The sequence below is a fragment of the Mya arenaria genome, chromosome 7, assembly GCF_026914265.1.
Source record: "Mya arenaria isolate MELC-2E11 chromosome 7, ASM2691426v1".
Taxonomy (NCBI): Eukaryota; Metazoa; Mollusca; class Bivalvia; order Myida; family Myidae; genus Mya; species Mya arenaria.
The window spans coordinates 61311039-61326446 of record NC_069128.1 but is presented as its reverse complement, the minus strand read 5'-3'; the positions used below and the strand labels follow the sequence as shown (position 1 = coordinate 61326446).

Here is a 15408-nt window from a genome sequence, read left to right as displayed (position 1 = left end):
GTCATCCTTTATTTAAATTGTCATTTGATGTTTATTTTAAATAACCTTTTGACAGTTTGACCCGGAAGTATTTTTCCGTAACAAAATACGGTTTACTAATAGCAACAGATATTATGGCGGAAAATTTGAAAAACACTTGAACATTTTATGAAAATGTCCCAGTTGAGTCAAGCAAGCACCACCCCCTACGAATTAAGCCAAGACCATTTATTTCGTGAAGAGTTATTAGAAGTTGATAGACTTTATTTTCATGTTTTGTGTCCAGAGAGTTCTGGTGCAAGTGAGATAGAATTTAGTCAGTCTGATTCAGAAAATGATTCTAGCCATGAAATTAATGCTGTCAATGATGAATCAGATGATGATATATGTAATGCAGAGACTGTTCAGTGTGAAAGTTTTGACCATGATTTAGAACCTTCTGCAGAGGATTTAAGACAGAGAAAGAAAACTGATGATTTCTTTGCTCAGACCTGCAAGTGTGAAAAACTTTAGGCAAACCATGCAGTCAAGTTGTCGATGGTAATGATATTACTGACTTACGTATGTATTCAGCCGGTATGCAGATAGATGAACTTGATCTTGTTATTAAATCAGCCATGTTGTGCCACAGAAAAAAAGGCCAACAAACTGACAGTTGTAAACATAAACGACAGGAGATGGTTAGGCCCAGTCAGTAGTTTTTAGTTTAAGGGAGTTGAAGTTTGGCGTGAGGTATTCTGTTTCGCATACAACATCGGAAAGGAGAAACTAAAAAGAATTGGTCGCTCTCTTGACAATGATGGATTGATTGCTAGGACTCATGGTAATACCAAAAGACTACCTCATAATGCAATCACATTTGAGGAAAGAGAACACATAAGAAAATTCCTCATCTGCTATGCATCTGACAATGCAATGCCCGTTCCCGGAAGACTTCCAAACCACCGCAATAGTAAAGTGTTGTTGTTGCCATCTGATAAATCACAAGCAGACATTCATGTTGAATATGAAAAAATAGAGGGTGCTAGAAGCTATGGCGTGAGTTGTGCCCACATATAGTCTTAGCTAAACCAAAAACAGACTTGTGTTTTAGATGCCAAACCTTTTCTTTTAATATTTCACAAAGTGGTGCCCTTTCTGAAGATGATAAAATGACACTTCTTGATGAATATGAAAGTCATGTTGAAAGTGCTAGACATCAGAGGGAGCAATATAGAATGCAGTGTGATTACTCTAAAGTTACATGTAGTGAAAACATTACAGTTGAAGGTGTGCTTTGGTTAATAAATTTCTATGCGCTATAGTTTTAGCTGTCTTATGTCATGCTTCAATATTTTCTAGTCTAAAAATTAAAATATATGTTAAATTCTATTGATATTTTAGGTTCAGAGTCATGTTCCTTAGATGCAACCGTCCACTACAGCTGGGACTTTGCACAGCAGGTTCATATTCCACACCATAGCCAACAGGTTAGTTGATTTTTTTCTATCAAGTACAAGCAAATAATCAAATGGGTTTTTTTTTACTGAATTTATCAACTTATTGCAAGAGATTATTTTTTTAAAGGATTTATTGTGCAGTAATTTGCATGTGTATCATACTTGTGAGTGCCTAAGGTTTACTGCAGTAAATGTATGCTTCTACTTAAATGGTTACATACCTGGTAGTGTATTCATTGAATGTAAAGTGTTTATGTTAGAATTCTTTTTACATGATTTAGAAATTGAATCTTTCAATATTTAGAATAAAATGCTGGTTTTAATTACCAGATACTGTTGTCAAATTTAATGCAAGCTTTTATCTACTACAGGTTGGACCCCTGTATTTCAAAACTGCCGGAGGAGATGTGAGGTATTTGGAGTTTGCTGTGAAGGATCTGGTAAGCTTATTCATTTTGACTGAGACTCACTACTCATATATAAATCTGAATTCACTTTTTTACAGTTTTAAATTGCAATCTGTTCTGTGTCATTATAAGATGTCCTGATGTCAAATGTTAATAATTGAGAATTGAAGGGGCACTTCTTAGCAATAAATGTTTTACTTCATTAAAACAAACTGATTAAGAATGTAACATTTCCATTGGTCAATAGCCATCATGCACATCTCACAATCTGGAATTGGATGTGTATCTGAACATTTATTTGGTATATGTTAGTTATGAGAAATGTTTTAAATGTTTTGTTGTATTAATGTTAAATACTGGTGCTGTTAAATTTTTGCTTCTGTTGCTGATGATGGTGATGACTAAGAATAGTGATAAGAAGGATAAATATTTTTCAGAGAAACAGGTGTTTTGCCTGGGTGAGGCACATGCTCAGTTCCACTTTGACAATTGCCAAGGACAACAAAAATAATGCCGTTCTTGGTTATGCTGTGTGGAGAACATTGACAGGTGAGAGTTGTTGTGTTTTAGTGGAAAAAAAAAATATGTTTCATGATGTAAACTAAATTATGTTATTGCTTTTTAGATATCTCACAAGGTTTTCAGTAACTCTTTAGATGAGTGAAACAGATGTGTAGCTTTAAAAGCTTTTGATTTGTTGTACTTAAAAAATAAACAACATATATATTTCAGAGTTTAATTTGAAATAAAGAGATCTTATTAACAATTAACTATTCTATTCCAGGAGGGCATAAGACAATCCAATACTCACTGATGCTAGCCGGCCACACCAAATTTTCATGCGACTGGCATTTTGGAGTTTGGAAAAACAGAATGAGACACATGGATGCAGAGACAGTTGAGGTATTCAGGGAGTTAGATTTTTACCACACAAATATTTTAAAACAATTATAGACATAAATTACTTACACATGTTTCAAGATTGATTAATTTCCTTCTTTTTAATACAGTTATAAACTAATAAGAAGTGGCATGAAGAAAATGGGATTTTTTATAGTTAAGATTGAAAATAATCATATATGTTATATTAAATTGATTATTATATAAAATAAGTTCATTTATTATCATGTATGTTTAGATATAATAGGTAATTAATAAATTCACTGATGTTATATACTTCATGTAGGCATTACATAGTGCAAGGGTACTGCTCAGTATAATCACAATAGTGAAATAAGACGATAACTGCATATAGAAATTGAAGCAGATATTGAGTTCTTGCACTAAGGTGACAATATAATATGTCATATTGGATCGTTTCTGTCTGAAATTCATTCATCATGTAATGCTTTTCTTCAATACAGGAGGTGGCTTCCACAGAAGCCATGTCATCCCGTAATGGCCACAACATTCCACATATTGTTGATGGCAACAGCAAACAAGTGTCGTTCTATGACTGGAGCACCTTCTTCAAAGGCGTTTTCAAACCATTGAAGAACATTTCGAAATACCATTCATTTGAGGTGTCTTCTAACGAGCCTGGGGTTTTAAGAGTAAGGAAGTTTGTTGATGCCCCTGGGGAGAAAATTAACATACTGAAAAACTGCCAAGTGGATATTGGTGTTCTGCCAGAGCAGATCTTTGGTGAGGGAATAAGTGCAGAAAGGCAATGGTACTTGCATGATGTAAAAAGAGACTTTTGCAGATCAGATAATGCTAAAAACACAACATGCCCATTGCCATTAGTTGCAAAAGAAGGCTATTCAAAGGCCAAAAAACAAAAGTTGAAATAGGCAACTTTATTGAGAACACTTTCTGTGTGTGTTTCAGCAAAAGATATAGTTTGTTTCTTGCTATAAATATATTGGCATGTGTAAGTGGAAGTTTTATGTTTTCATTTACATTCAAAGAATATATTTCTTTGTGTTACATTGATAAAATATTCATGATCTTAGGAATGTATGGTTTCCTTGGCAACCAAAAGTAACACACTTGATTGATCATTAAATACTTATGTATAAACATGTATTTCAATTATGGGAATATCATTGAACAGTCGGCCATCTATAAGTAAAGTATGATGGCATTTATATTTTCCATACACGACTGCAGTATAATGTGAAAGTGTACATTTATAAGTCTATATGTTAATAGTTATACATTAATATAGTTTCAATAATCCTTGCATGCATATGTTTGTTGTCAATTTTGTCAAATAAGGCATGTGTCAATGCTTTCCTTGTAAATACATTTCATTCTGTGTCATCTTACAACTCAAAAAGAATGAAATGAGCAAAAAAAGAATTATTCTAGGTATAAGTCAGTTGCTATGGCAACCAAGTTTAACATTCTTATTGATTTTTAAAATAATTGATTTCACCAGACAAGTTACATCTTTTAAATAATTGCTTGTTTTAAAATAATATGTTTTTTGTTTTGATTAATACAAGGATAAGCTGCACTACTTTTGAACAATTAACCTTGTTTTAGAAAAGTGGCAGATTTTCTTTACAGGGTCTATGGAAAATTGCTGTTAACATTCTATTTTACTACATAGCTGGCTGAAATTTTAATGCTGTACTTAAATATTTCCTGCAAACATAATCTATCAAATTCAAATGTGATTTTATCTATTTGAGCTGCTTTTGCGTTTATTTGGATAAATTTCTCGTGAAAAAATTGTAGTCATGGCAACCGTTTCTATGAAATGTACATGTAGTGTTATATTTTCCATAAATGATGTTATTGATGTCATGATAATGTTTCCACAGAAATAAAAAATGCTGTATTCAATTTTAATGGAATACAGACTCTTAAAATCAAGGACGTTGTATTTACTTATGTTTCCATTTCCTTCATTTTTTTTCGCCATTTTATAACAAATAGTGGTATTGCGAAATTTGTCCTCAATCCGTCAATTTTAAAGATATCAGCTTTAAACTTCAGGACTTTATTTCTGAAACATAGCACATTCAGAAAATGTAAAAACCTGAAAATGTCATTTTTCCTCATTAGGACCCATTTTCGCAGACTTGGTCACATATACATAAGTGATATAATTGAAAAAAAACAGAGATAAAAGACATTGCAAAAAGTAAAAGCAATTACATGTGTTCATATTTGTTGTTTTTATCCACAATTGAGATTGGTGTATTACTTCATTTCCCTGAACTGTTTAAGAAGACACCTATAGCAAATATTCGTAGATTGAATTTACATCTAGCTAATACTTGTCAAGTAAGTTATAACACAGATTCAAATAATAAATTTTTCGCAAATAATTTAAGAGTGGTAGTCTCCCCATTAAAACTTCCAATAGTTCGAAAGTTACGATGGGGCTTGTTTCCTAAAATTTCTTCGTGCAATTCTGGGAAATGTATCTGTTGTTCTTTTCTTCGAAATAGCTCTAATATTACCTCGTCCATAAATAAAAGGACGTTTAATTGTTTACTTAAGGAGAATGTCTCTTGAAAATCATCTAATATTATTTATGTTCTAACTTGAAATGTAGATACTTGTGGAATACAAGTACGTAGGACAGACAGGGAGGCCATTGAAAGCCCGATTACGTGAACATGTTTATAAAATCAAAAAGAATAATAACTCCTTAATTTTTTTATATCAACATTTTTACAAGACGGGACATAGCTTAGATAAATTAACTATTCAACCAGTTGCAGCGAATTAATGGAAACATTAAAAGAAAACAACGTAGAACAATTGATATGGAGCAATGTAATAGTATCTTGTTGCAAAATGGCAAACATCGGCTTCTTTCTACTTTATGTTCCCTTTCATTAACTTCTTTACGGTCACTTGATATGGAAGCTGATAATATTATTTTAAGAACTGATCCAAAGTATGAATGCGCTTGCATCGTTAATTGATATACTAAACATTACCTTCATCCCACTATTGAAAATGTTGATACTAGCAAAAGATATCGCATTAAACTTTCTTTTAGCAACAAGGGTATAGATGTTCTTAATCTGAATAATTTATTTAAGAATAAAAAAGTAGAAAAATGTATTCCACAATACTTTAAGAATAAAGAAATGCCAATGATATGTTACAAATATAAAAAGCCTATTAGAAATTTCATATTTAATTATAATAAAGTAGTATCAGAAGATAATATTTCCGCAAATACACCTTCTTCATGCGATTGTATTGACTCCATGTACCGCTACGACCCTGTTGGGCATATTGTTACAGGAGATATTTCTTTTATTAAAATTAATCTTCTTAGAAAACTGCTTAATAAAGGTCCTAAATACCGGATTGCATCTGAATTTAATTTCCATACATGTAAATTAGAATTGACAGACACTTTATCCAAATATAGTAAAAGCTGGTGCAAAAGAGAAGGGGTTGAACCAAATGCCTTATTAGCGTGGATGAATAAAATATTGTACATAATAGATAAGAAAATAGAGTTTTTCAACAATAATCCGTTGGCACTTCCCCCAAAGTCTATTTCGATAACTCCAAAGTTGATAATGTATATCAAATCCCTACATAAAAAACTTGTATTTGTACCAGCTGATAGAGCAGCAAATAATGTAATCATAGTTTGACGTTTATATTAAATAAAAACTGTTATTAAAGAGTTACAATCTTCCAGAACTTACAATTCTAGCCAACTCGATGAAGAAAGTGTTATTAAAAATCATATTGATTATAATGCTAAATTTCAAGTTCTTTTGAATGATGATCATAAAAACATTCCTACAATACACTGGTTGCCTAAGATGCATAAAAATCCGTAAAACTCACGATTTATTGTTAATTCTATTTCTTGCTCTACTAAACAAGTTTCAATTTTACTTACATCCTGCTTAACTGCTATAAAGTTTCATGTGAAAAAATACTGTAGTATAGTTTATGAGAATTCTGGAGTTAATCTCTTTGGGTCTATCAATAATTCCTTAGATTTAGTTTATGATTTTGAAAATAGACGGTTTAAAGTCTCAGTACTTAATACTTATGACTTTTCAACGCTCTATACATCTATTCCACAATCTTTAGTTACGAACAAATTGACTCCTCTTATCGAAAAAACTTTTGCGAGGGAGAAAACTACTTACATGGCAGTTACTGTTAAAAAGGCTTTTTTTACTAATGATCGCTCAGATAAATATATCTATTGGACATGCACAGATGTCATTGAAGTTTTAAATTTTGTACTCAATCATTATTTTCTTAAATTTGGTAAATGTTTATATAAGCAAACTATTGGAATTCCAATGGGTGCCAATTATGCACCTTTACTTGCAGACCTCTTTTTATACTGCTATGAAAGTGAATATATGTTAAAATTATTTAAGTCTGGAGATCTAGCTCTTGTTGAAAAATTCAATAGCACGTTTAGATATATTGATGATATTCTAAGTTTAGATAATCTTGTGTTTACAGATAACATTAATTCGATATACCCTTCACAATTGCAACTTAATAAATCTAATACATCCGTTTTAAAAGCATCCTATTTAGATTTGCAACTAGAAGTAAAGGAAGATATATTGAGCATCAATCTTTATGATAAACGAGATGATTTTAATTTTAAAATAATTAATTACCCTTCTTTAGATGGTGATGTTCCTATTTCACCATCATATGGTGTTTTTATTGCACAGTTGATACGATTTGCTAGAATATGTACAGATCTAATAAAATTCAGCTCTCGCAGTAAACTTATGACGCAAAAACTTCTAAAACAGGGTTTCCGATATTTTAAATTAAGGAAAACTTTCTCAAAATTTGTTAATGGTCATTATAATCTCATATCAAAGTACAATAGTAGTCTTAAATCGCTCATTGCTGATAGAATTGCTCATCCCGATTTTTATGGTGATGTTTTAAAGAAAATTCGTAAAATTAGAATGTGTCCAGCAGGTGGTTGGGCAGATAGACTTAATGAATTATTTGGATTTTATTTAAACCGTGGATATAAAGGCAATATTTTGAAGAGCACTTGCCTTCTGGTTTTTGAAGATGAATACCTGAAACTAAATGTTGGGTCGAATATAGCATCCTTTCATAACTAAACTTTCAGTGCTTTGAAGAATTTGCTAATTCATGTTATCTTTAAAACCTTTTTTGGCAGGCACGTGTTGACTGACTCCGAGTGTTTTGGCTGTGACTTAATTTTCTTGAAATTACTTATCGTTTTCAAATCATTTGGAAGGAGAGAATAGCATATACTAGTCGCTTTTATTTTTAATAATGTTTTTTTCTTTATTTGTTCCCAGTTTTAGTACATTGATGCTTTTTATTATGAAACTCTATGATCACACAGTTTTAAACCTTTTATTTTATAAGGCAGACTGTGTGAGATGTTTTTGGTTTCAAACGATGACTGTATCGTATCTTTGAAAAGTATTTGCATTAGTTGCTCTGAATTGTTTCCCTCCGTGTGCAGAGTTGGGATCTCTAATCATTGAAGTACTTGGGGTTTACCTTTTCGTTTTGTATTATTATTTGTTTTATTGTAAAGTTTCCTCAAGTTAATGCATACTTTGATAAGATTTTGCGTTTTATCTTTATAAAGAATTGTTGGGATAAGAGTGAGGTTTGTGCACATAAACTGGTTTAAACCCCCAGTAAATTTACATTTTACTGACCGTTCCAAGGCGGTACCTAACAATTCTTGATAAACATACCAATTATTTATATATATATATATATATATATATATATATATATATATATATATATATATATATATATATAAACATACCAATTATTTATATATATATATATATATATATATATATATATATATATATATATATATATATATATAAACATACCAATTATTTATATATATATATATATATATAGTATTTATGCACTGTGCTGTTTGTAGAGTTTTGTGCTGTTCTATGTTTCTTGTTTGTGATTTTGTGTTCTATGTCTTTGGCGTTTACCCATTGCCACTAAACCGGGTTTATGTTTAAACTTTTTGCTACTGAGCATGTTTCTTTAGCTTTTTGCATATATATTCAAACAAGATGACTTTTCATCTGCTCTTCCAGGTAAGGAATGAGATCGAAAAAGAGTTACTGCAAGCAAACAGAGATGGGAAAATTCTGAAAAGGTAAGGGAAAATTATTTACAATTCCAAATAACACCGGAAATGTATAGAACGCAACAAAACAGTAAGGTGAAAATGTGAAATACATTAATTTCAAAACCAAATATTTTCAAAATATCTGATACGTGTATATTTAAATATAATGTTGGAGCATATATCGTCGTTACGAAATGGTTATAATGGAATATATTTTTGAAAGAAAAGCTTATGCACTATAATAGATAATTCTGATTTTTATTCATTGGGCTGTACTTTAAAAAAACGGAAAGAATCAACAATTAAATGTACACACAAATGTGTCGAAATAATAATATTGCTTGAGAGATGATAATGTGACATTTGATTTATACAATTTTCATTGTCGTTATACAGATTTTACTAGCATTTGGTTATACTTCGTGTTTAACAAAAACTTTGTATACTGATACTAAGTCAAACTTATTATGATGTAAAGTTATGTATGTGTTGCACAATCTGTATTTGTTATTATACAAGGAAGTAGCAATATGAAGAGCATATCAATGAGCACTATGATTATAAGTCTTATCGTGCATATATACAGGGATAGAACTTGATAAAAACATTCTTAAGTTTATGCTGTATCACAACGTTAAATATATTTGTAATCATTGGTAGTAGTCGATTTGTTTTACGCATCATCGCGTTTGATTAATCATTTTTTCTTATTGTTGAAATTTGTCTATGAACAAGAAACTCCTCATTGCCAATGACCATTATTTTATAAACTCCTCATTGTCAATGGTATATGTTTACTAAAGTCATTATAATTGCCACCGGTTTATGTTCACTCAATTTATCTTTGCAATTGACCTGTTTACAAACCCATGCATTGTCATTTGTGCGTTAACTTTCTAGCATTGCAAATTTGGCTACGTTTGATTTATTCATCATTGTTATTGGCCTATTAATACTAAATTCATCATTGCCATTGATATATATGTTTACTAAACTCAGTATTTCCATTGTTTGTTAAACTTATCATCACCATTGGCCTATGCTTAACAAATGCATCATTGCCATAAGTCTATGTTTACTTAACTCATTATCGTCATTGTACGACACTCACCATGCCATTGATCTGTTTTCTCATTTACCATTGCCAGTGGTCAATGCTAACTAAACTTAGCATTGTCATTGATTTATGTTCATTTAACGTCATCATATGTTTACTTATCACATCTTTGCCATTGGTAACCTAGTCAACTCTTTGCTATTTGTTTATGTTAACTCCATACATAATTGGTACATGTTTACTAATACTGCTATTTTTATGCTTCTCTCTATGCTTTTAGACGAAAGATGGGTTGCAGCATGAGTTACTGAATGCCAAAATTGACCTAGACAAATCTGAACAGGTAAGTTTATCTCTTTATGTCTTATGATGAAAATTGGCACAACCAAAGTAAACCTAAGGCATACTTTTTATATTCTGATGTATGCTTTTCATAAAGTTATCAATAATTATCAACATGCTGGGTTTACTTTATCTCAAATGACACATCCAATAATAAAAATAATAAAAATCAATAAGAAAATAGGAAATGCTTCGCTTCATCTTAAAACTGTAGATTTTTCCATATCGAATGTTTAAATACAATGTACAAAGATATTGCATTTATGTACGTGTTAATTGTGGGACTTATACATTTGACAGAGTAGTAAATATCAACGTTCCAATATTTCATTGTTTAACACTTACATATCACATATTTATTAATTTGCCTGAACTGGGAAGCCTTATTATATTACAAGGAAAAAGGACAATGCAATTTGTTTTCGATTTAAAAAATTTATACTTTTTCCAAGCGAGAGCAATCTGTTTTTTTTTCAAAAACCGTTCCCATTGTGATTTATTTACAAAGTGATGGTCAGAGTGAATAGAGTCGACAATTTAATCGAAAAGCACTTTAAAGATTTAAAAACTTCATGTTTGTATCTATTGAAATAAATAGCATTACAATTGTTACAATTGTTGATTCTAAACATATATCCTTTAATTAAAATGTATTTTAGGACATATATCATTGCATCCTATTCATCTAAAAAAAAATGGTACTCACCCCATCGACGTTTATAATCCACATGTTTATTTAACGCAGTAGGTTTTGTTTTTCATTATTAATATTGTTCTTTGTAAAAGGCATGATAAATGATAGGATAACTCAAGCATGATCTTTATTCATAACGTATTCTGTAAATTCAACGATGATGTTTCATGCCTTAAGGAAGTTGCATGAGTGTAACTGTATATCTCATTTAATACTTTCGTAATGTAATGTTTCTGTGATGCATGCAAAATCAGATTTTTTACTTGAGTTTAAATTATCGAAATATCAATAAAATACCACTGTCTTCCTACAGTATTATCTCTAAACAGTATTGAAAATCGGTTTAAGTTAAGTTGACAGCTTCAACTTACATTCAAGAACACGCTTTGAACCCAAACAAAGTGTTTGATATAAGGTTGCATATCGCTATAAAAACAACTTTCGTTTGACTGGACTTGTCAGATTTTCACTCGGAAACAAATACCGAAATGAAAATAATAACTATCATGTGAAGAACAAGCATTTTACTTAAAGGCAGTAGCATATATTGTTTTAAATAGACAGCAAAAACATTTTTATTTTTAATTGTTACGATGGACTTTGGTATACTCGTAGAACTTCTCTTCTCATATAAAACATAAGTTGTTGACTAAGCTAATTTTTCGGTCAATACTGATATTTTGGTCCGTATGGCAGCATGTTTTTCAGCTAATAAGTAGATAAGTTTATCAATATTCACTGAAACAGAGTCCTATCGACCAAGGCCCATCCTACTGAACAGCAGATTTAATATATGAGAAGGGTAGTACATAAACCTTAAGCCATACTTACTGATGACGAAGCTTAAATCCGCGTCAAAAATAGTCATTTAAATTGCTTTATTTCCTGGATAATGTCCTTCTCATAAGCAGTCAACGACGTCAACTTATTTTGTGTTCCAGCTCCGTCCACACTAACTTCTTTTTGTGATCGATGCAATGGCTTCTGTTATGCTTTTCCGTGAACTATTTAGTTTCATCATTTAACAAGAGTGCAAAAATATTATAAAAGTAAGGAGTGAACACAATAACATTAACGAACCACATTTAAAGTTATTGGTAGTTAGTTCCCGTTGAATAGAAATGAATGTCTCACAGATTATGAATATGATTCAATGCAATACTTAATATAACTTTGGTAGTAAAGTCTTGATTTATTTTTGTTCACTACTAATCATTGCTAGTCTAGAAATAGATTGTGTCATAGTCATCTAATTTAATTTTTAAACAAAAACCAATCAAACTGGTTGTTTTATTGAGCTTACAAATTGTCAACGAAAATAATTCAGAGGAATTAAGATCATGCAAACGGATGTTCTGCCCCAATTTTTGTTTAAAATGGCTTGTAAATCAACTACACGGACAAAAACATCGTAAAAATAAAAGCAATTGTATGAGTGTGATCAATGAATTTTTAGCTTTAATTTTTCATATGAGGACATTTGCGTTTGGTTTAAAACTACAAATTTTATTATGTTAAATCTGCTCTCTCAGGTAAAGAATGTGATCGCAATAGACATTCTGCAATGGAAACAGGGATGTGAACTTGCTGAAAAGGTGAAGACAACATTAACTGGCATTTTTTACCGTCCATATAGATATTGTATTTAACATTTTGTTATATTTTGTTTTTTAATGAAAAAAATGTTTTCAACGTTTAAGAATAATTTTGGATTATCTTTTTGACGGTGATTGTTTTATTGACGGGTTGAACTCAGTTTTGGTTATTGTTTTATATATAAATAATGGTAAAAAACTTGATTGCTTATCGGTAATCTAAGCATTACTGGTTTAACAAATTTTAAGCAACGTTTATGTAAAATGAGTTTAGATTGTTGGCCACTTGTGTTTGGTATGTGGTTTCGTGTAATCATGGTTATGATGGATTATGTGAAATGAAAGTGTTCTTTAACAACCACATGAAATAACCCACTTTCTTTAAGTTCGTACATGTCAAGTGCGATTCACATTTTGTTCCTTATTTTTAGGGTTTGCATGACCATTGAAAGGGAGATCATCGTGGAAGAAACCATAAAACATTTCCCTTATCGTTTCTGTCTTCGTTTTAAAAGTTATCCATCTTAGTGGAAAATGCTGCTATTAACATATTTGTCTAGCTAAGTTTCTACATAAAAAAACTTGTCTTTCATTTAATAAAAAAGGATTTCTTTCAGATCATTAGCGCATCGTGTTTAAGTTTAAACATGATACTTTTTGTTGTTTGAAGTGGGTGTGTTTAAAAGTGTTTAGTTTATCATTGTCTTTTCTGAGAAAATGCTATTGCTTTCTTGAGACAATCTTCCTCTAGGTTTGGGTTGAGTTGTGAAGCAATCATTCAAATTTCTGTAGTCAGAAATTCAATTTTACGCCTCTTTGTTTAGTTGTTTTACATCAAACAATGAGTCTGCTTATGGGAAAAGTTGGTATATATTCTGATTATTTTGTGTGTTCGAGATTGTTCTATTTTTTTCTAGAATACAGGTTTAACATTTGAAAATAGGTAAAGTATTAGATTGACAGTCTTTAAATTTTATGTTTTCTTTCAGTGAAGTGTACGAACACTTTTAATAGGTCCATATTTGACACATTTGACATTTGAGTAGCCTGTGGCGTTTGCTAACACGTTATAACAAACACTGCAATGTCACCAAAATGTTTAAAAGCCTTTCCTTGGGTAAGCAATCATTGGTTTATCCCACCCACCCCTCTTACCAGGATAATATATCAGTGAAGTGTGTGGATGTCTCCTGGTCATGGTGTATAATTCTGAAAGTGTTCAGCAAACTGGATTTAAAAACACAACTGTAGATTCTTTTTTTATTAAAAGTGTCCATATAAGTAGATAAAAAATCATAGAAAATCAGAAAGCCACCATTCATTTTGCGGAACACTAAGCATAACTTGTCGAAAACACCCATACTGCGATCCTTGGAGTATAATTACACTCGTTTGCTACAAGACAATTAATTACAAACATTCAGGCACGGGTTTGTTTTTAAAAGAAATGTTTTAGACCGACTCAATACTTATACTATACAAGAGAGGCGTACGATCATAACAGTTTGGTAAATATATAGTTTATTAAAAACTGTTGTTCTGTTTTTAGGCACGACAAAATGTCAAGGACGAACTAGAACGAACGAAAAAAGAACTTGATCTGTATCAAAAGGTAGGCTTAATTAGCTGTGTTCAATACTAAAGCCATTGCACGAGCTAAAAATAACGATATTTGACTAATTGGCTAAAGTATATATACATATAAACGAAACAGCGGTAGGTGCAACATCTAAAAACTATGTTTATAGTCTGTATACTATATTGTGTGTTTATTCATTAAATGCATTTCATATACCAATCATGAATATTTATCGCTATTGATTCATTGCATGTTTAAAGGAAATGGCGATGCTCCAAGCACACCTCAAAGATCACTTGAACTGTAAGTTCATCTTTAAGTTATTTAAAACATGTACCAATACAACAGTGTATTGGGAACGCATTATGGTGTTTCCGTTGATTCTTTCAAAATGTAATATTAACTTTAATTATACCTCACTTTAGTCTACAATGGTAAAATCCCATTACCCGAAAAAGAGATATTTTGACTGTAGGAAAAATTTGCAACTTTTTTGACACTTGACCAAGCGAAAATTCACTGTCAGGTCATGTGACCGCAGTGACATTTTGAATGTCATATAAGGGCAAATAACTCCTTCAATATTTTAGCTAAATTATGACGTGATTGCCTCCCTTAAACACATACAGTAGTGACGTCACTATTAAAAGTGTACACAAAAACATCACAAGACAGGAAATTTACGGTTGAATTTTTCTAGATAAAATTGTTTTATTATGTTATATTTTTTTCCTTGTTAAACTTCTTTTTTTAAATGAGTTGAAAACATTTTAAAACTTTTTATTTAATTAAATTAATGCGGTATAAGAAAATAATTATTATATGGCAGCATTTGTGACATTGATATTGTCAAGCCTCGAAACAGAATGTCACGAAATAATATTATATTCTTGCTTTTTATTGAATAATGATATCAATATTTAAAATATAAGACAAAGCGTCAAGTTTATCGAGTCGGCTGCTTTGATTTGATTATGATACTTGTAATTAATCTGTTCGCATTACATAAGGTGTGTGTGTGTGTGTTTGTGTGTTTGTGTGTGTGCGTGTGTGTTTGTGTGTGTGTGTGTGTGTGTGTGTGTGTGTGCGTGTGTGTGCGTGTGCACATGTATGCCTGTATACGTATACGTGTGTTTGTTAGTGTGTACGTGTGTGTACGTTTACGTCAGTGTACATGTGTGGGTCTATGCATGCGTACGCATGTGCGTTTATGGAATGTGTGCGTGCGTACTTGCGTGTGCATG

The 15408-nt window shown here is 31.2% G+C and overlaps 1 protein-coding gene across 1 annotated transcript; it reads left to right on the top strand.

Moving 5' to 3' along the window:
* The first annotated feature begins 403 nt into the window (after positions 1-403).
* Positions 404-4092, top strand: LOC128240212 (uncharacterized). Its single transcript, XM_052956730.1, has 6 exons — positions 404-931; positions 1363-1448; positions 1790-1858; positions 2263-2374; positions 2610-2728; positions 3190-4092. Exons 1-6 carry the CDS (start codon positions 895-897, stop codon positions 3616-3618), a joined length of 852 nt encoding a protein of 283 aa, XP_052812690.1. The 5' UTR covers positions 404-894; the 3' UTR covers positions 3619-4092.
* The last annotated feature ends 11316 nt before the right edge of the window (positions 4093-15408 follow it).